At 43.6% G+C, this 21,847-nt stretch overlaps 1 protein-coding gene across 2 annotated transcripts; it reads left to right on the top strand.

Moving 5' to 3' along the window:
- Positions 1-3,357: 3,357 nt before the first annotated feature.
- Positions 3,358-21,369, top strand: LOC117354552 (oocyte zinc finger protein XlCOF6-like). Of its 2 annotated transcripts, XM_033932274.1 has the most exons (5): positions 3,358-3,467; positions 4,156-4,282; positions 12,699-12,818; positions 18,074-19,448; positions 19,701-21,369. In XM_033932274.1, the coding sequence occupies exons 1-5, from the start codon at positions 3,441-3,443 to the stop codon at positions 20,671-20,673; spliced, it is 2,622 nt and encodes an 873-aa protein (XP_033788165.1). In that variant the 5' UTR covers positions 3,358-3,440; the 3' UTR covers positions 20,674-21,369. The 2 variants fall into 2 exon arrangements, with proteins under 2 accessions (XP_033788165.1, XP_033788164.1); XM_033932273.1 differs by having other exon boundaries at positions 18,074-21,369.
- The last annotated feature ends 478 nt before the right edge of the window (positions 21,370-21,847 follow it).

Here is a 21,847-nt window from a genome sequence, read left to right as displayed (position 1 = left end):
TATTAAATGGGGTGCTCGCCGAAAGCGTTTGCGGGCGCAGCGTTCTTTGGCACTTCATGAACAGCTGGAGCGATTGACGAAGTTGCATCAGAGACATCAGGACCCCTTAGTATGTGAACATCTTGTTAAGGTTCGTGCAGAACTTTCCTTACTACAGATGGAGGAGTACGAGTTCTTGCGGTTGCGCCTACGCCAAACTATTTATGAGTATAATAACACACCTGGATCTCGCTTAGCTCGACTTATTAAGCTGAAGCAGGTGAGAGCGACTATTACAAAGATTCGGGATTCTGCGGGCACTGTGCATTGTACTGATTCGGCTATTAGCTCAGTTTTTCTTGATTTTTATTTAGACTTGTATCGGCCATCGGTGGGGCGAGATTCCACTGCCATTGAGGGGTACCTTTCTGCGATGCGGCTGCCGCAGCTTTCGGACTCTGATAGAGATTTGCTTAATGAGCCTATTGAATTAGGGGAAGTTTTGGGAGTCATTGCTAATTTGAAGTTGGGTAAATCGCCTGGGCTAGATGGGTATACTAATCAATTTTATAAACTTTTTCGTGAGATTCTGGCTCCATTATTGGTCCGTGTAGCGAATGGAGTACGGGGAGGTTCCCCGTTGCCCAATTCAATGGGGGAGGCAGGGATTTCGGTCTTGCTTAAGCCGGGCAGAGATCCTATTGGGTGTGGGTCGTATAGACCGATTTCGTTATTGAATACTGATGCAAAAGTTTTGGCTCTTCGTTTGGGTAAGGTACTGCCCTCTCTGGTACATTTGGATCAATCTGGTTTTGTTCAAAAGCGGCAGGTATGTGATAATATTAGACGAACGTTGCATCTTTTGTGGGCTGCACAGCGGACTTCTGCAAAAATTGCCTTTTTGGCGATTGATGCAGAGAAGGCTTTCGATCAAGTGGCATGGGAATTTTTATGGCAGGTGATGCATCGGATGGGGCTGGGCTCTTTCTTTTTGGCTTGGGTGCAAGCCTTTTATAGGGCTCCTAAGGCTACTGTGCGTATTAATGGGATTTATAGCGAATTTTTTTCCATAGGGAGAGGCACTCGACAAGGCTGTCCTTTATCTCCCTTGTTGTTTGCTCTCTCTATGGAACCCTTAGCCATTCGTATACGGGAACATGGGGATCTATTGGGGGTGAAGGTGGGAGATTTTGAACATCGTTTAGCACTGTTCGCCGATGATGTGTTGTTGTATGTTCGGGACCCGGAGGTTTCATTGCCGATTCTTGTTGATCTTTTTTTGGAGTATGGGAGGGTTTCGGGATTTACGGTGAATATGGATAAATCTGAACTGTTGAGTGTTACCTTGGGAGACGAAGACCAACGTCGTTTGGCTGTCCGGTTTCCTTTCCGTTGGGCGCCTGGGGTTATCCGTTACTTGGGGATTCGTTTACCTGCGGACTTATCCCAATTGTTTACTGTTAACTATGCGCGGCTTATTCAACAGATCAGGAATGATATTCAACGCTGGAATGGGTTTTGGTTGTCATGGTGGGATCGCATAGCAGTTCTTAAAATGAATGTTTTACCCCGCTTGCTTTTTCTTTTCCAAACATTACCGATTTCGGTCCCTTCTCTAGTTTTGAAACAGTTGCATACTCTGTTTTTTCGCTTTATTTGGCAGGGGAGGCCTTCTCGTATCTCTAGGGCCGCTCTGTGGGCGGCTAGGACCAGTGGGGGGGCGTGCGGTCCCGAATTTATTTTGGTATTTCCGAGCCGCTCAATTGAGACTTTTGTTGGATTGGGAGATTGCTGATTATAAGTTGGCGGTCCGTCTGGAACAACAATTTGTGGGGCGCCCCTGTTTGAAGTATTTGCTGTGGTCTTCTTCCATTGGTGCTAGGAGGTTTGTGGTTCTGGGAAACCCGTTTCTGGAACATCTTTTGAAAGTGTGGTGTGATACCCGTCGCCGTTGGGGGGGGGGGGGTGGTTCGATCGATTTTGGGCGCAGTGCGGGAGGAACCCCTGTTCCCAGCTGGAGGGGAGAGTTCTGCATTTGGGCGGTGGGCACAATTAGGATTGCATAATTTTCGGGATGTGCTTCAAAAGGGGGTCCTGATGTCTTTTGAAACCTTCCGGCTTAGTGCTGCCTTGCCCAGAGGAGATTTTCTAGCCTATTCTCAAATACGTCATTTTCTTCATTCTCGGGAGTGGGATCGGGGGTCCTTTCAGTCTATTGATCCCTTTGCTCACATGTGGTACACTCTTAAGAGTCTTCCTAAGCCTATCTCTGTTCTTTACCAATATATTCGGGGCTCCCATTCCTTTCCGTCTCTTTATCAGCGAGCTTGGGAGGTAGATTTAAACTGTACATTTTCTGTTCAGGAGTGGGCTCTGATCACTACTGAAGTAGGCAAGGCCACCTCTTGTGCACTCATTAAGGAAAATGCCTACAAAGTGGTACTGAGGTGGTATTATATGCCGGAACGTCTTCACCGTATGTATCCAGGTGTTTCAGCTTTGTGTTGGAGATGTGGGATGGCATTGGGGACATTTTTGCATATCTGGTGGGCCTGTCCCGTTCTACAGTCTTTCTGGAGACAGGTGGTGGGGTGTTTGTCACAATTGTTACAAATATTATTGCCTTTTTCTCCGCAGGGGTGCTTGCTAGGCCTTTACAATGTATGTTTATATTCATGGCAAACTAAGATCTGACGTTGGGGCCTGGTGGCGGCTAAATTCTTGATAGCTGCTCATTGGAAGCAGGGGCAGGCGCCCTCTCAATTGGAATGGATTTTTAAACTTCAGTTTATTTGTAATATGGAACTGTCTATAGCAAAGCGTCATGGCTATTATTATACTTATACCCGGACTTGGACACGAATACTTGATAAAATTGCATCTTTATCTTGAGCTTATTTCTGTGTGTGTGTGGGGGGGGGGGGGTTGAGGACTGAGGGGGCTCTCCTGAAGAACCAACTGGGGGGCCCTCTTTGTTAGAGGTGGAGCTTGGGGGTGGGGGGGAGGGATTTGTGGAGTTCTGGTTGCTGCTGGGTATCAGGGGCTTGATTGTATAGTTGGGGGTAATTCTGTGATTTGTAGATCTATTGCTGTGCTCTCTGATTGCTGGCTGTATGTTCTGTTGTCCATGATATTCATGGTATGGTTTGTATATTTCTAAAAAAAAATTTCAATAAACATTTATTGATTAAAAAAAAAAAAATTTAAAATAGGGTCCAGTTAACAAACTCTTAATGACATAACATTACTTACTGAACTACCAGGAGGACTACATTTCCCAGCATCCACCCTCAGCTGCAAGCTCCCCCTTCCTGTGACATCACCTCCTTGAGGAAGGGGTGGTGCTTGTTATACTGTACTGTATGGTGCTGACGCCCAGCAAAGTACAAAGCTGTGCTCAGGGAGCCCTGCAAGGAGTGAGAGAGACAGCTGGATCTGGGGCTCTGGAGAAGGGCGGAATAATGGCTGCAGGGCTTTCTGCTCAACAGGTAGGAGACTTGCAGGAAGTGGGCAGCAGGGCATGCAGTGCCAGACAATGCCATCCAGCCTCTCTCTCTCTCACACATGTGTTGCATGAGGCAAGCAGAAGAAGAAATGAGTCTGGCACTGCTCAATCCATTCCTGGGGCTCTTCTTCCTGATTGTCCTCCCCTCAAATGCAGCTGTTCCTCCTGCTTTAGGATACTGTCTGCATCCTGGCATCTCTTATATTCTCTATTCTCTCCCTTTCCCCTTTCAGGTCCTGGGCAGTGCTGGCTTCACCTACGGACCACGTGAGGCCCTGTCCCAGGGCACCGGTGATAGAGGGCACTAAAATCCCAGTCCGCTTTACCTTCAGATTTTGAGGGACAGATGCTGGACTGAGATTTTGGCACCCTTTATCATCAGTGCCCTGAGCCAGTGCATGACCTGGTCCAGCAGGAGGGGGAGATACCATATCACAGGGGGGGAGGGGAGAAGGAAAGATACCAGATTACAGGAGGGTGGTGCCAATATAAAATTTTGGCTTAGAGTGCCAGAGTCCCTTTAGCCGGCTTACGTCCTGGGGAGAGAGATCCTTGGTGTCCTCTTCTTCCCATTATTAAATGTCAGGACTCTCAGGAGAATGAAGCCAGCTGAAATCTAATGCATTCTGAGCACTTCACATGTCCCTGAGTGTTTCTGGTTTGTGTTTTAGGTGCAGGAGACATTTGAGGACATCGCTGTCTCTTTCTCCCAGGATGAGTGGGAGTATTTAGATGAAGAGCAGAAGGAGCTTTACAGGGAGGTGATGAGGGAGAATTATCAGACCCTGCTCTCACTGGGTATTTATTTATTCATTCAATTTTCTATACTGTTCTCCTAGGGGAGCTCAGAATGGTTTACATTAATTTAGTCAGGTACTCAAGCTTTTTTCCCTGTCTGTCCCAGTAGGCTCACACTCTATCTAATGTACCTGGGGCAATGGAGGGATTAAGTGACTTGCCCAGGGTCACAAGGAGCAGCGTGGGTTTGAACCCACAACCTCAGGGTGTTGAGGCTGTAGCTTTAACCCCTGCGCCACATCTCTTTACAGGACATAAGGACTTATCCGTCCTGCCTAGGAAAGAGATTCGATTGCAGACAATGAGGGCAGGAACATTTTCCTGTGCTGGTCCTGAGGCATAGAACAAGCTTGCGCTGTTTATATGCCAACAAGGGGATTTGATGAACTTTTTTTAAAACCCCCCAATTAAAACACCATCTCTTTTGTGAAGGAAGGAATAGAGGTAGAGAGTTTATTCGTAATCAACAAGAATAGCCTTACTGGGTCAGACCAATGGTCCATCAAGCCCAGTAGCCCGTTCTCACGGTGGCCAATCAGGTCACTAGTACCTGGCCAAAACCCAAGGAGTAGGAACATTCCAGAACTGAGATTGTAAGAACTTAAGAATTGCCGCTGCTGGGTCAAACCAGTGGTTCATCGTGCCCAGCAGGCTGCCTCTGCAGCATCCCTTAGGTCAAAGCCCAGCGCCCTAACCGAGACCAGCCCTACCTGCATACGCTCCGGTTCAGCAGGAAGTTGTCTAACTTTGTCTTGAATCCCTGGAGGGTCTTTTCCCCTACGACAGACTCCAGAAGAGCGTTCCAGTTTTCCGCCACTCTCTGGGTGTAGAAGAACTTCCTTACGTTTGTACGGAATCTATCTCCTTTTATCTTTAGAGCGTGTCCTCTGGTTCTCCCTACCTTTATCTGCTAAGTCTATTCCCCTCATTATCTTGAATGTTTCGATCATGTCCCCTCTGAGTCTCCTCTTTTCAAGGGAGAAGAGGCCCAGTTTCTCCAATCTCTCCTTGTACGGCAACTCCTCCAGCCCCTTAACCATCTTAGTCGCTCTTCTCTGGACCCTTTCGAGTAGTATTGTGTCCTCAGATGGAGTTAGGGGGTGGATTGAGTTAGACACCAGTAGGTGTTTACTTTAGGCACTGGTTTATTAGGCCAAGAAAACCCTCTCTTCAATATACTGGCGCCTAACAAGTTAATTTAGACGCCGCTAGGCACCTAACTTCAGTTGATGTGTGGTAGGTTCCGCTTTGCTAAGCACCTGCCCAGTTTGGCGCTTTTTATATAGGGTTACCAGATTTCCTCTTTAAAAAAAGAAGACACCTGGTCCTGCCCCATTCTGGCCCCAGCTCCGCCCTCAAACAAACCTCTCATCTCCTTCCCTGAGCATGTGCGAATGTCGACACGATGACATCCTACGCGCATGTATGTGACATCATCACAGCATCCACACACCCATAGGTGCCCTCCAGATGCAGGACTTGAGCTCGGGGGACTCGGGGGACTGCCAGGTTTTGGAAATCCCTCCGGAGGTGAATTTCTGGGTTTTGAGGATGAAGATTCAAAGGTACCTGACTACAGCGTTCCCTAGTTACATTTTTTGTAGACATAAATAACTATAAAATTAGTACAGTAAATCATTATGGAAATTCATGAAAAAATATAGAAAATGATTTTTTATTCTTAAAAATGTATGTAGGGGGGTCACGTGATGCCGTGTTCTTGAATGGACGTGCCTCCGTACAGCTCCGGGCCGGGCCGACCTAAATCTGCTTTTCATTCCTTGCTTTTTTGCACGACTCGTTTCTGTGATACTCCGGTGACTCCCAGGAGTTGGCTGGCGCATGTAGAAACATAGAAAGATGACGGCAGAAAAGGGCTATAGCCCATCAAGTCTGCCCACTCTACTGTCCCACCCCATTAAGTCAGAGTGCTGCTCGACCCACGTAGAGCTATTCCCTGGTATATTCCCGACCGATACCAGATATCTGACTTCCTACTATTTAACTAATTTAACTGTCAATTCATCTGTTGTTATTGAATCTGATCTAGGGCTATCTGATTCACTGTTAATTAATTATCCTAGAAACGGGAAGTAACAGAAACACCAAATAGCCATTAGGACAAGAAGGAGTCAGTTTAACCTACAAGAATGCATCTCCATGAACTTATTGAAAGTATTGGCAGTGTTGCAATCCTCCCATGCCCCGCATGATTGGGCTTTAATTATGAGCTTGGATGTCGAAAAAGCCTTTGATATGGTGTCATGGGCCCACCTTTTTGGGGTCATGGGACGCTTTGGTTTCCAGGGGGATTTTCTTGCCTGGGTGGGTGCCCTGTATTCTAATCCCCAATCGCAACTGCTGGTGAATGGCGGAGTTTCTGATCCCTTTCCATTGGGCCGGGGTTACGCGTCAGGGCTGCCCTCTCTCCCCTCTTCTTTTTCTTTTGTCTCTGGAGCCCTTGGCGATTCGTATATGAGGGGATCCCGCGTTGGAAGGACTGCAAGCGGGCACCCATGAATATCATATCAACATGTTTGCCGACGATATGTTGTTGTATGTCCGGCACGCAGATAGGACTGTCCCGGCCCTTATGTCCCTCATTAAGCTCTATGGCAACTTTTCTGGGCTCCGCATTAACTGCGATAAGACGGAGCCTTTGATACTGGGTTCCCCCCTCTTGCTGAGTGTTGTTTGCCGTATTCCTTTTCTTACTTTCTTCATAGCGGCGGACAGGGCTTTGAAGGACCTGGTGCAATCTTCCCCTCTTTTTCTTTCTTACAGCCCTTTCACCAAGCTTGGCGGTGGTGGTGTCTCCGGCAGGGCCGGGTGCCCACGGCCTCCCCTCTCCCGTCCCTGCTGCATAATCCTGATTTCGTTCCTGGGTTGCATGGCCTTGCTGGTTTGAGGGGCCGGGCGGAGAGGGATCTCCTGGCCGCAGTGGGGGGGGGGGGGCGGGTCTTTTCCCGTCCCTTCAACAGCTGAGAGATGCTTGGGAGCTGCCTGGTGCCATCTTTTTACATCTATACTCGAATCCATCATTATTATCTGTCTGTGCTCAGGGCCCACGGGGATCGCTGGACCCTGGGTAAATTGGATGAGATCTTTGTGTCCACTCCTGATCCCTCTAATAGAATCTCTACATGGTATGCGGCGGGTAGATTGTGTCCAGGTGAGGATTGTGTAACATCTCTGGCACGGGAGTGGTCCCGCAACTTGGGGCTGGAGGTTACGTCTCATGACCTCCATCAGTTTTTACAGTCCCTCTATTTTCACATAAAAGCAGTTTCCCTTCAAGAGTCCCAAATTAAAATACTGCACAGGGCCTACCTCACTTGTTCTCGGGGGAACATTATGGGCCTCTGGGATACCAGTCTCTGTCTTAGATGCAAGCTTCAGTGGGGCACCTATCTGCACTCCTTTTTCGAGTGCCCTAAACTGTAGTTTTGGACCCCGGGGCAAGCTTGTGATATCCCCTGGAATGCCTCTGCTTTATTACTGGGGGATGTCCAGGAGTGGACTCAGCATGGCCTGGAGTCGCCCTCTTTGAAATTTGCTCTACATGCCATCTTGCTGGGGGGAAACCTTATCTTACAACAGTGGGCCTCTGCAGAAGCTCCCATTTATGCTCGATGGCTTGCTCTGCTGAAACAACAGGCCCGCTATAAACTGGACTTTTACTCGTCCTGACCGCAGGAACCGTGGAAGGTGGGCTGTGGGCTGCTTGTTTATCACTCTGATGCTATGCTATACCTCCTTACCTCTGAGGTGAGATGGGATTCCAAGCTTCTTTTGTTTTTGAATTTTTTCGACTGTATGTCCAGTGGAGCTGTCTACCTTACCTTCTTTTTCTTTTTTCTTAACTGCTCCTGAGGATTTACGTGCAGTGTGTTGCGGTTTGTGACTGTTTGTTTGCGAGTAAGTGGCGTGGCTGTTGTGTGCATGGATATCTGGTTGCTTTGAATCGTTTGGGGATTCTGTTTCGCTTACTTTTGCTAAAATGACAGAGATACCGGTGCTGCCTCTACGGTATTGCTTTATTCATATGTTGAGCTCATTCTGTTACTGATCTTTATGTGGTTTTCTTGTACGGGTATTCCCACCAGTAGATACTGAGTTGTTAGACTGTATGCATTTGATTTCCTCTAGGGCACTCTGTGTCCACCTTGTTTTCTCGCTCTTCTTGGCTGTGTATTTTTGCGCAATGGATCCCAATGAATCCTTCTGTTACTGTATTTTTATTTCTTTGTACTGTACCCGGTTTTTCTCTGCCTCAATAAAAATGATATTTTAAAAAAAAATGTATATAAAAAAGGGAGGGCGTCTTATATGCCGCTGCGTCCTATATGCTGGCAAATGTGGTAATTGTTTTATTTTTGGGTGGGTCTCGAGACTACAACGGGAACTCACGGCAGTCATTTTGATGACGGCTCTGCACGGGGCAGGAGTGCAGAAAGATTGCTCCTTCCCCGCGTCACTGCTAGACCACCAGGTAAGGTCGGGGACACAGGAGGGAAGCGGGGGTGGGTCAGAGTCGGCCCAAAAACTTATTTTCAATTTTTCCCTCTTCGCGGGCTGGCTCTGCACCTAACCCCCGCGAATATGGAGGGCCCGATGTATATCCTGGAAGAGAGTTCCATAGCTGTGGTGCGGTTACTGAGAAGATTTCTGTCCGTCTTGTGCCTACGTACTTAAGAGATGGGATAGAAAGGAGGGTTTGATCAGATGAACGTAGAATGGTTCTTGAGGGAGTATATGGAATCAGTAATCTATCGAGAAAAGTTGGAAGATTAACCTGGCGAATCTTAAGACAGTAATACAATTTGATAAGAAATACGGTGCGGTATTTGTAGCCAATGAGCGATTTCTAATAGAGGCGTCATATGGTTGTACTTTTTTGAATTGGTTATGATTTTTATAGTGGTATTTTGGATTACTTGTAATCCATTCCATTTTCATTAGCACCTTTGTCAGCCAATCGTGGTCCTTCTCCAGGATTTTCACAGGATGTTTGAAATTATCCTCTTTGGAATGATGTATAACATGTGGAGTGGTTACTGGGGAATGATAGTTTTGCTGTGGGGGAGCATCTTGAAGAGTCAACTGGATGCTCCCACTGTGAGATTTGCTGTACAGCAGGGGGAGGGTGGGGGGACTTCTATGCATTCTATTGTCATATTTGTTGATGGCATTAGATTCTATGTCGGACATGATTAGGGTTATATCCCGATGTTACTTCTTGTTTGCTGCTGTTAGTATTATTGAAAATATTAATAAAAATTTAATGTGGAAAAAAAAATGGAAGGTCTAATCTAATCTTTGATTTATATACCGGGTCATCTCCCAATGGAGTTCGACTCGGTTCACATATAATTAAGACTAGAGTACATAGCAGAAAACATAAGAGAAGGAAGAACTAATTAAAAACTAAAGTAGATAAGAAAAGCATATGAAAAATAATTATAATATTATCATTTCGTTGAGGCTGTAGTTAAACCATTTAAAAATTGCGAGAACAACAAAGTTTTCAGGAATTTATGAAATAACTAGTCTTTAAGCCCGTTACATTAACGGGTGCTAGAATATATGTATGTCTGTCTTTCTTTCTTTCTGTCTCTCTCCCTGTTCTTGTGTCTTTCTTCTTTTCTTTCTGTCTCCCTCCCTCCTACTATTTGTCTTTGTTTCTATTTGTCTTTCTTCCTGCCCCCTATGCAGCATTTATCTCCCCCTCTCCACTTTCCTGTACAGTAGCCATATCGGCATTCCCTCCCCCTCTATTTGCCTGTGCAGCAGCATTTCCCTCCTCCCCACTTCCCTGTGCAGCATTTTCCTCCCTCTCCACTTCCCTGTGCAGCAGCTGCAGCAGCATTCCTTTCCCTGTCCATTTTCCTGTGCAGCAGTTTGTATTTTTTTGAGACCGCGAGAAGGGAAGGTGGGGGCTAGCAAGGAATTAAGAGAGCTGGCCACCCTCCCCCTCCATTTCTCTGTGCAGCAGCATTTCCCCTCTCCCCACTTCCCTGTGCATCATTTTCCTCCCCCCCTCCACTTCCCTGTACAGCAGCTGCAGCAGCATTTCTTCCCCTGTCCATTTTCTTGTGCAGCAGTTTGTATTTTTTTGAGAACGCGAGAAGGGAAGGTGGAGGCGCCGGCAAGAAATTAAGCGAGCTAGCCAGATCGCGGAAAGGGAGGTTTGGATGGGATTGTCAGACCACGGTGGGAATGTCAGATGGGAGGTTCAATGGGGGTTCAGGTGTAGAGTAAGTTGTTTGTAGTAAATTGGCAGAGTATAAATGGTACAAAGTATGAAATAGGCACAGAGTGACTTGTGTAGTCAAACCGCCACTTGACACTCATTTAAATGCGATAGTTCACACGTGGAACGCGCCTATTATTAACCGGATGCAATATTATTATGGCGACCGTCTAACGCGCCTGCTATTTAAAAAAATACATGGCACAGTTGCTTAAACTCCTTCAGTACAGATCCGCAAATTTACTTTAACTTTGGCAACGTTTTTTTAGACTTACCTCAAATTAAGAGGGAGCTGCTTAAAGGCTAACGGCTCCCTCAGTTATTTTTATAATTATTTTTTTGAGTTCAAACCCGTCGTCGCGGCTCCGCGCCTCCATGTATGAACAGCCTTTATTTGGCAGTGGGAGTAGCTGAGAGGGAGCATTAGAGGTGGATTGCCAGCCGCACCGTGGGAGAGGCAGGAAAGGAAGGCCGCCGCAGCCTGTTTGATGGTTTATCTGGGTAGAGATGCACCCCTGGCAATTTTTAGGGTGGGGAGTCGTTAGCATTTATCCTAACTTTGTTCCTTTAGGCAGCTTCGGTCAGCATTAGTGTTTCGCCGGTCGCCAGCGCTCAGCCGCACCGTGAGAGGCTCATTTTTAAGTTCAAAACCGCCGCCGCAGCTCCTCTCTCGATCCCCGCCTGGTGCGGTTCGAGAGAGGAGCCGTGGCGGCAGCTTGAGCATAAGCCCGATGCGCCCAGAATTTAATAGACCTCGGCTTGGATTCAGTGTCAGCATTTAGGGTTTTGCCGGCCTCATGGCTTCCCCTTCTTTTTTTGTAATTATCTTCGCTCAGCCGCACCGTGAGAGCTAAGTGAGGAAGGCCGCCGCAGCCTTGCGGCTTCCCCCCAGCCTCGCGGCTTCCCTTCTTTTTTTTTTTTTTTTCTTTTTTTGTAATTATTTTTATTAACAATTGCAAAGCATTTTTTAGTTCAGGCGGCGGCTTGAGCATAAGCCCGATGCGCAGACCTCGGCTGGCGGCAGTGGTAGTAAACCCGATGCATGTAAGCGCGCATGCGCACTCTCATGGCCGCGACGGATCAGGGAACACGGCTTTAGAGTGCGCATGCGCGGCTAACATTTTATTATTATAGATTGCAGCTGGCCTAAAAACCTAATGGAGTCGGGAAGTTTATTCCAGATCTCTACAAACTTGAAAACAAAAGATCGACTGAGCTTCCCAGCAGATTTAATTCCCTTAAAGGAAGGTAATCCAACTATATGGAACGAATGGTCAAACAAAGGGATAAACACAATTGGTGACAAGTTGATAAAAATATCAAGAAATACCTAGATTTAGAATTGAAAAGAAATTCTTACTGCTTTGGTTGAGGGTAATCTCTGAAATGGTTGACTCTTACTGCAGGAAATTCTCTCTGGAGGGGGGATGTAGGAAAATAATTTTGGCTTCCTGAGGTTTCTCTGAGCTCACATCGGTTTGGATGAGATGAAGGAGACCTTATTACATTAAAATCCATTTCTAGACCGCAATACCTTCCAGATCGATGTGATTTCCATTATCAAGAGACTGTACACCACAGTGAAATACAAAAGAAATATCATCTTCTTTACTTTCCTAAAAATCTTACGTAAAGGGAAGTCTTCAATAGTTTTCGGAAATCCAAGAAGCAAACAAAATACGCAGTTCCGAATCCCAACTGGCAGCCTGATATGCAATTGTTCGATGCAAAAATTTCTTGTAAAGACATCCTCACACTGGAGGGGACACAAACAATGAAGTTACCCTTAGTGGACAAACCACCTTAAAAAATGTAAATTACTCCAAAAAATAACCAGGTGCCTCACTGTGTTTGGCTTTGTAACAAAGAGTCCCAAATTTAAACCAAACCTTGGCCTCAAGGAAGAGGAAGTTCACACATAATGAAATGAGGCTGATAATGTTTTATATTATCTAGAATAGGAAATAGATTATAAAGATAAGTAAAGAGGATTTATGGGACTTTTGCAGGGCTTGAAATGATTCCTTTAACCGAGTGTTTGGATATTTTTGCTCACTGAAGTTGGTGAAATTCTTTATGCTAGACATTTCTCCTACGTCTTAAATTTGAGGGACTCGGTCAGTAAATAATTTGGGGAAACCTAATGCAGTTTTCTTACCCCAGGAACAGGATCTCTGACCGTCGCTCCTGACATCATATGCCGCATTGAACGAGGGGAAGAGCCGTACATCAAGGATGAGCCAGGATCAGAGGAAAGAGAACCTGGGAGAAGCAGCTGCTCAGGTGAGTGCAGTAATAAGAGGGACAGGGGTGAAACCGCTGAGATAAAGTCTGGCATTGTAACCTAAATTTCCAAACCAGGCTCATCTTTAGCATGCATGAGATACTCGGGTTCTTATATGAGGGGCAAAGATCCATTTTATGGCACAATACCTTATTGTCACACAGAGTGAACATTAACTTAACTAACATTTTATTCTCCCCAACCTCTTAACTCTTCCTATATCAAACACCCTCACATTTCCTTCTATACTGGCGCAGTGGTTAGAGCTACGTCCACAGCACCCTGAGGTTGTGGGTTCAAAGCCACACTGCTCCTTGTGACTCTGGGCAAGTCACTTAATCCCCCCATTCCCCCAGAGACATTAGATAAGAGTGTGAGCCCAACAGGACAGATAGGGATAAACACTTGAGAACCTGACTGTAAGCCACCCAGATCAAGGAGAACTCAGAACCTATTCACCTTCCCCCCTCATAATGGTACCCGACGTAAGAAACTTTACGACAGCCTTCTAACGACACAGGCAGCGAAAATTGACCCCACCATCACCAAACTGATGATCAAAACAACAGACATCAAAGTGTTTCGAAAAGAAATCAAAACATTTCTATTCAAAAAACACGTCCCTACTAACTAATCTCCTCCCCTTTCGCACATGCTCTCCCCCCTGTGAATAACACATTAGTCAACTCCTAGAACCATACCTTCCAAAAATATTCTGATTCCTAAATAAGCATCTACCTTCAATATCCAACAAACTTCTTCCTTCATTGTTTGGTAACTTTTCCTCTGTAACCTGTATATACTGATATTCTCCACTGTATCCTGTTATCACTTGATTCTTTGCTATGTAATTCTCTCGGTAATGTCCATATCTCTTCTAATTTGTAATCCGCTTAGAACCGCAAGGCACAGGCGGAATAGAAATCACTAATGTAATGTAATGTAATGTAAGATGTATTATAAGTACTAAAATAAATAAATATTTCTGGAATATTATTTCTCTTACAATGTAAGGTGTATGTTTCAAAGAACGTTTCATTATTTTCCATAAATGTTTCCCTCCTCCCCACCCTCCCTAAAAAAAATCATTTTAGTAGCCGTCTTCTGGACCAACTCCATCCTTTTTGTATCTTTTTGAAGGTGCGTTCTCCAGAATTGTACACAATATTCTAAATGAGGTCTCACCAGAGCCTTATACAGGGGCATCAATACCTCCTTTTTCCTACTGGCCATACCTCTCCCTATGCACCCTAACATCCTTCTAGCTTTCGCTAACACCTTTTCAATCTGTTTGATGATCTTAAGCTTGTCAAACAGTGATAGCGAAAGCTAGAAAGGTGCATAGGGAGAGGTATGGCCAGTAGGAAAAAGGAGGTATTGATACCTCTGCATAAGACTCTGGTGAGAACTCATTTAGAATATTGTGTACAATTCTGGAGACCGCACCTTCAAAAAAATAGAAAAAGGATGGAGTCGGTCCAGAGGAAGGCTACTAAAATGGTGTGTGGCCTTCATGATAAGGCGTATGGGGACAGACTTAAAGATCTCAATCTGTATACTTTGGAGGAAAGGCAGGAGAGGAGAGATATGATAGAGATGTTTAAATACCTACGTAATGTAAATGCACATGATTCGAGTCTCTTTAATTTGAAAGGAAACTCTGCAATGAGAGGGCAACATGGAAATATGGTGGAACGAGGACAACATCTGGGACACTGTGCCTCTGGGATACAAGCTATACCGCAGAGACAGAATAGAACACAAAAGTGGGGGTATTGCCCTATACATAAAAGAGGTTAATTGAATCTACCAGAGAGAATACACCAGAAACGAACAATAAGGTAGAGTCTCTATGGGTCAAAATACCGAGAACAAATGGATACAAAGATTGGCATCTACTACCGACCCCCAGGGCAATCCGAAGAGACTAATGAAGAAATGACGGACGAGATTAAACACGAATACAAGGGAGGCAACGCAGTTATTGTTGGCGACTTCAGTTATCCGGGGATAGATTGAAACCTAGGCAACTTCAGCTGCAGTAGAGAGACCAAGTTCCTGGATGCTGTAAGTGATTGCTTCCTGGAACAACTTGTCATGGGAAAAATTAGAGGAAATGCAATTCTAGACTTAATTATAAATGGACTACGAGGCACAAGGTATAAAAGTAGAAGGGACATTAGGAAACAGTGATCACAACATGATCCACTTCAACCTAGACACAGGAACAAAAATAGATCCAGAACGACGGCTACGGCAGGGAACTACGAAGTGATGAGAGTCATGGTGAGGAAGAACATTAAGAAGAGGATAAGCATTGTAAATATGCTAGAGCAAGCATGGTCCCTTTTTAAGGACACAGTCACAAAGGTGCAAAATTTATATATACCGCATATCAACAAGGGTTCCAAGAGAAAGAAGAACAAGGAACCGGCGTGGCTCACTGTTTAGGGAAGGACGCGATTAAGGAATGGAAAAGGACAAAGATGGAAGAAAACTGGAAAAAGTACAAACAACATCAAAGCAGGTGCCATAAGGCGGTAAGAGAGGCTAAAGAGACTAGGAAGAACAAATAGCCAAGGAGGCCAAAAACTTTAAGCCATTTTTTCGATATATTAAGGGGAAACAACTCACGAAGGAAGCGGTGGGGCCTTTAGATGTCCAGGGGATAAAAGGAGTGCTAAAGGAGGACAAAGCCATCGCCGACAAACTGAACACATTTTTTGTGTCTGTATTTACCGAAGAGGATATACACAACATACCAGAAGCCGACAGGCTATAAGCGGGAAATGAAGAGGGGAAACTGACAGGGATGACAGTCAGTCTAGAAGAGGTATGCAGACAGATTGATAGGCTTTAAAACGATAAATCCCTGGGACCGGACAGCATCCACCCGAGGGTAATCAAGGAACTGAAAGGGGTTAAAGCTGAACTGCTTCAACTAATAGCCAATCTGTTGATCAAATCAGGAAAGATTCCGGAAGACTGGAAAGTGACGAATGTTATGCCAATCTTCAAGAAAGGTTCAAAGGGAGATCCGGGAAACTACAGACCAGTGAGTCTGACTTCGGTACCGGGAAAGATGGTAGAGGCGCATCATCGATTACCTTGTCGGACACAAACTGATGAGGACCAGACAGCACGACTTCAGCAATGGAAGATCATCTTTGACAAACTTACTGCAGTTCTTCGAAGGAGTAAATGGGCGGATATACAACGGTGATCTGGTTGACATCGGTGAAAAGGGCAAACAGAATGCTAGGAATGATTAAGAAGGGGATCACAAACAGATCTGAAAAGGTTATCATGCCTTTATACCAGGCCATGGTACGCCCCCACCTGGAATACTGTATCCAACACTGGTCGCCATACATGAAAAAGGACAAAGTACTACTTGAAAGGGTCCAGAGAAGAGCGACAAAAAAAATGGTTAAGGGACTGGGGGAGTTGCCATACAACGAGAGGCAACTCTTCTCCCTTGAGAAGAGAAGACTGAGAGGGGACATGATGAAAACATTCAAGATATTGAAGGGAATTGACTTAGTAGAGAAAGAGAGATTGTTCACCCTCTCCAAGATGAAGAGAACGAGAGGGAACTTGCTAAAGTTAGAAGGGAAAAGATTCCGTACAAACGTAAGGAAATTCTTCTTCACCCAGAGAGTGGTAGAAATCTGGAACGCTCTTCCAGAAGCTGTTATAGGGGAAAGTACCCTTCAGGGATTCAAGACAAGGATGGATAAGTTCCTACTGGAATAGAACATACGCAAGTAAGGCTTGACTCAAATAGGACACTGGTCTTTGACCTAAGGTCTGCCACGTGAGCAGACTGTTGGGCATGATGGACCACTGGTCTGACCCAGCAATGGCAAATCTTATGTTCCTATAGGAAGGAGTAATCTAAGGAAATACCTTTTTACAGAAAGGGTGGTAAATGCATGGAACATTCTCTCAGTAAAGATGGTGGAGACAGAGACTGCATCTGAATTCAAGAAAGATTGGGATAGACACGTGGGATCTCTTAGGAAGAGGAGATAATGGATGCTGTGGATGGGCAGCCTGGAGAAGCCATTCGGTCTTTATCTGCCATCATGTTTCTATGTTTAATATAAGTGGTTTTATTCCAGCCATCAAAGGTCTTTCTGTAGAATGAATTATTGCCTGAAAAAAAGGTCTCATCGACAGCTTTAGCCATTTAAAGTATTTAACAATATACTTGTCATTCTACAAGTTTGGGAATCCAAAAATGTGGTCCACGTTTTTTATGAAATAGCTATTTCCAGTGCAATAGGTGTGTCATTCTGGACAAGCGGGTAATCTCCCCATGGCCGCGAGCCTTTGCAGAAGAAATCCACTCTGTAACCCTCCTACTTCACTGGGAGCTCTACTGCCACCTACAGTTCTTCCCTTCTGCACGCGAGCCCGATCTACTCTACATTGGTTTGCTAAGGTTTTACAGAGTAGATGTGACGGCAAGGGAGGACTCTATCTTTGGGTCCTCAGTACTATGTCCCGGGGCAGTCATCCCGCCCTAGATTTCTGGGACGGCTTTTGTATGTCCCGCTTGTCCAGAATGACACACCTATTGCATTAGAAAAATAGATTAGGCACTTACCTTGCTAATACCTTTTCTAGGAGATAGGTGTGTCATTCTGGACCCCCACCCTGTCATTTATTTCCTGCACCTGCCTACTGTCTCACTCAGAATGTTCCTCTTTCAGCCTATAACTTGGATGCCAGTCACACCTTAAGTACATGAAGAGGAGTCTATTACTGGGGTAATTTGGGGGTACTACTTGAGCTCCCTTAATGCTTCTGTTGGCATGCTTGTTTCCACGTTTGATTGTTGTTGGCTCAAATATTTCTTTTATTTAGAGCAGAAAAGACTTGTTACTTTGAGACGTTTCTCCATACGCTGCCTAAGTTTCAGAGTGGCTCTTGCCTGCTTGGGAACCAACTGTAGGTGGCAGTAGAGCCCTCTGTGAAGTAGGAGAGACAAAGAAAAGATCCGGAGTGGATTCTTTCTGCAAGGCTCATGGCTATGGGGAAATTGCTCACTTGTCCAGAATGACTCATCTATTGCACTAGAAAATATATTAGCAAGGTAAAACCTAATCTCTTTATAGGAAAGAACCTTGGTTCTTAAGACATTCGTAGTCCAATGCTACATTAGCTATCCTTCTCCTTATTAAACACGGTTAATATCTTAGTATCGCTGTCTTCTAACACTTGATTAATACCTTCTGTTTATATCCAGCAGGTCATCAGATCATTCAAGAAAGGAAGAGAGAAAAGAATCAACGAGAACAAATTCAAAGCCAATTAGAACATGTCTGTGAGAATATTTCTCAGGGAACTAAGAGGCGAAATAGAAGGAATCGTCAGCAGGAATCAGAGGAGCAGAGAAACAGTGCAGGAGACTCAGCAGATGGAGTCACTGAGTGTGACAGGAGTAACAGGGAGCTCAATATCATCCCCGAGCACCAGAGACACCTAGCAGAGAAACCCTTCCAAAATAATAATAGTGATCAAGTGACTTCTAAATGTAATCAGGGAGAAAGGAAAGGAAAAGAACAACAGAAAGAATTTACACGTACTCCATACAATAAGAAAACCAATTTTATTTGTAGTAAAAGTAATAGGAGATTTGACTTGTTTTCAGAGCGCCAAATGCACCAGAGGAGTCAAATAAATAAGAAACCAATAACAGGTAGTGAGTCCAATAAAAGCCTCATTGGACTTTCCAATCTAAAAAGTAATCAAATAATTCACCAAGGAAACAAAAAATTTACATGTACTGAGTGTAATAAAAGCTTCACTCGGCTTTCATATCTAAAATGGCACCAAAAGATTCACATGGGTGAGAAGTCATTTGCATGTACTGAGTGTAATAAAAGCTTCACTTGGCTTTCACATCTAAAAAGTCACCAAAAGATTCATAAAGGTGAGAATCCATTTGCATGTACTGAGTGTAATAAAAGCTTCACTTGGCTTTCACAACTAAAACGCCACCAAAAGATTCATACAGGTGAGAAGCCATTTGCATGTACTGAGTGTAATAAAAGCTTCACTTGGCTTTCACAACTAAAACGCCACCAAAAGATTCATACAGGTGAGAAGCCATTTGCATGTACTGAGTGTAATAAAAGCTTTCGTTGGCTTTCACATCTAAAAATTCACCAAAACATTCATAAAGGTGAGAAGTCATTTGCATGTACTGAGTGTAATAAAAGCTTCACTCGGCTTTCATATCTAAAATGGCACCAAAAGATTCACACAGGTGAGAAGCCATTTGCATGTACTGAGTGTAATAAAAGCTTCACTTGCCTTTCACAACTAAAACGCCACCTAAAGATTCATACGGGTGAGAAGCCATTTGCATGTACTGAGTGTAATAAAATCTTCATTCAGCTTTCACAACTAAAACGCCACCAAAAGATTCATACAGGTGAGAAGCCATTTGCATGTACTGAGTGTAATAAAAGATTCATTCAGCTTTCACAACTAAAAAGCCACCAAACGTTTCATACAGGTGAGAAGTCATTTGCATGTACTGAGTGTAATAAAAGCTTCACTAGTGTTTCAGATCTAAAAAGACACCAAATGATCCACACAGGATACAAACCATTTACATGTACTGAGTGTAATAAAAGCTTCCTTCGGCTTTCAAACCTAAAAAGTCACCAAAAGATTCATACACGTAAGAAGCCATTTGCATGTACTGAGTGTAATAAAAGCTTCACTAAGCTTTCACAACTAAAAAGTCACCACAGAATTCACACAGGTGAGAAGCCATATACATGTACTGAGTGTAATAAATGTTTCCCTCACCTTAAATGTCTAAAAAGTCACCAAATGATTCACACAGGTGAGAAGCCATTTACATGTACTGAGTGTAATAAAAGCTTCCTTTGGCTTTCACAACTAAAAAGTCACCACAGAATTCACACAGGTGAGAAGCCATATACATGTACTGAGTGTAATAAATGTTTCCCTCACCTTAAATGCCTAAAAAGTCACCAAAAGATCCACACAGGTGAGAAGCCATTTACATGTACTGAGTGTAATAAAAGCTTCACTTATATTTCACATTTAAAAAGGCACCAAAAGATTCATACAGGTGAGAAGCCATTTACATGTACTGAGTGTAATAAAAGCTTCAATAATCTTCCACATCTAAAAAGACACCAAAAGATTCATACAGGTGAGAAGCCATTTACATGTACTGAGTGTAATAAAAGCTTCCTTCGGCTTTCAAACCTAAAAAGTCACCAAAAGATTCATACACGTAAGAAGCCATTTGCATGTACTGAGTGTAATAAAAGCTTCACTAAGCTTTCACAACTAAAAAGTCACCACAGAATTCACACAGGTGAGAAGCCATATACATGTACTGAGTGTAATAAATGTTTCCCTCACCTTAAATGTCTAAAAAGTCACCAAATGATTCACACAGGTGAGAAGCCATTTACATGTACTGAGTGTAATAAAAGCTTCACTTATATTTCACATTTAAAAAGGCACCAAAAGATTCATACAGGTGAAAAGCCATTTACATGTACTGAGTGTAATAAAAGCTTCAATAATCTTTCAAGTCTAAAAAGACACCAAATGATCCACACAGGATACAAACCATTTACGTGTACTGAGTGTAATAAAAGCTTCCTTCGGCTTTCACACCTAAAAAATCACCAAAACATTCATACAGGTGAGAAGCCATTTACATGTACTGAGTGTAATAAAAACTTCAATAATCTTTCACATCTAAAAAGACACCAAAAGATTCACACAGGTAAAAAGCCATTTACACGTACTGAGTGTAATAAAAGCTTCATTCAGCTTTCACATCTAAAATGACACCAAATGATCCACACGGGAGACCGATTTAAGTGTAATTAAGGTAATAAAAGATTCACATACCTTTCAAGTCTAAAAAAAACAAAAAATAAATCCACATGGAAAACGAGCCATTTACATGTACAGAGTGTAATAAAAATTTCACTTGTCTTTCACATATAAAATGTTACTTAATGATCCACAATGGAGACAAATCATTTACATGTAATAACTATAATAAAAGTTTCACTCTGCTTTCAAAATCTAAAAAGTTACCAAAAAATTCACTCCGATGACAAACCATTTAAATTTAGTGAGTGTAATAAAAGCTTTAGACAACTTTCATATCTAAAAAGCACCAAACAACCCATACGGGGGACAAACCATTTATATGTATGTAAAAAGTGTAATAAAAGCTTCACACGGCTTTTAAAGCTTTAAAGTTCACCACAATATTCACACAAGAGACAAACCATCTACATATAGAGAGTGTGGTAAAAGCTTCACTTGGCATACAGATTCAATAAGTCACCAAAGATTCACACAAATGACAAACCATTTAAATGTACTGAGTGGAACGAAAGCTTTAGACACCTTTCAAATCTAAAATATTACATTAGGGATTTCTATTCCGCCATTACCTTGCAGTTGAAGGCGGATTACAAAAGAATAATCCAGGATGTATTACAACAAGAACTTACAAAAAAAAAAAAAAAATTGGTCATTTTCAAAGAGAGTAAGAAATGGGTAAGATTATTTGTTTGGGGTAGTTGGCTTTAGTGAGAGGTGGAGTTTGAAACTTGTGGTATTATTTCTTTTTTTCAGGGCTTTCTTGAAGAGTATGGTCTTTATTTCTTTTCTAAAAGTCTTGTAGTCGAGGGATGCCGTCAGTAGATTGGCGATTTGGTTGTCTAGTTTGGCTGCTTGAGTGGCCAGGAGGCCATCATATAGATTATTCCGTTTGACCTCCTTAATTGGGGGGTATGAGAATGGGGTGTGAGTTTTCCTATGTCTGGTTGAGGTGTTGTGGATGAGGCGGTTATTCAGGTAGTTTGGACTGTCTCCGTATAAAGTCTTAAATAGTAGACAGTAGAATTTAAATTGTATTCTTACTGGGATCGGAAGCCAATGCGATTGGAGATATGCTTCTGTAATGTGGTCATGTTTCTTTAATGAGTAGATGAGTCTTAGTGCT

This window comes from Geotrypetes seraphini, chromosome 2, assembly GCF_902459505.1.
Source record: "Geotrypetes seraphini chromosome 2, aGeoSer1.1, whole genome shotgun sequence".
NCBI classification, from domain to species: Eukaryota; Metazoa; Chordata; class Amphibia; order Gymnophiona; family Dermophiidae; genus Geotrypetes; species Geotrypetes seraphini.
Note: the sequence above shows the minus strand (reverse complement) of the source record. Positions and strands in the feature narration are given on the sequence as shown.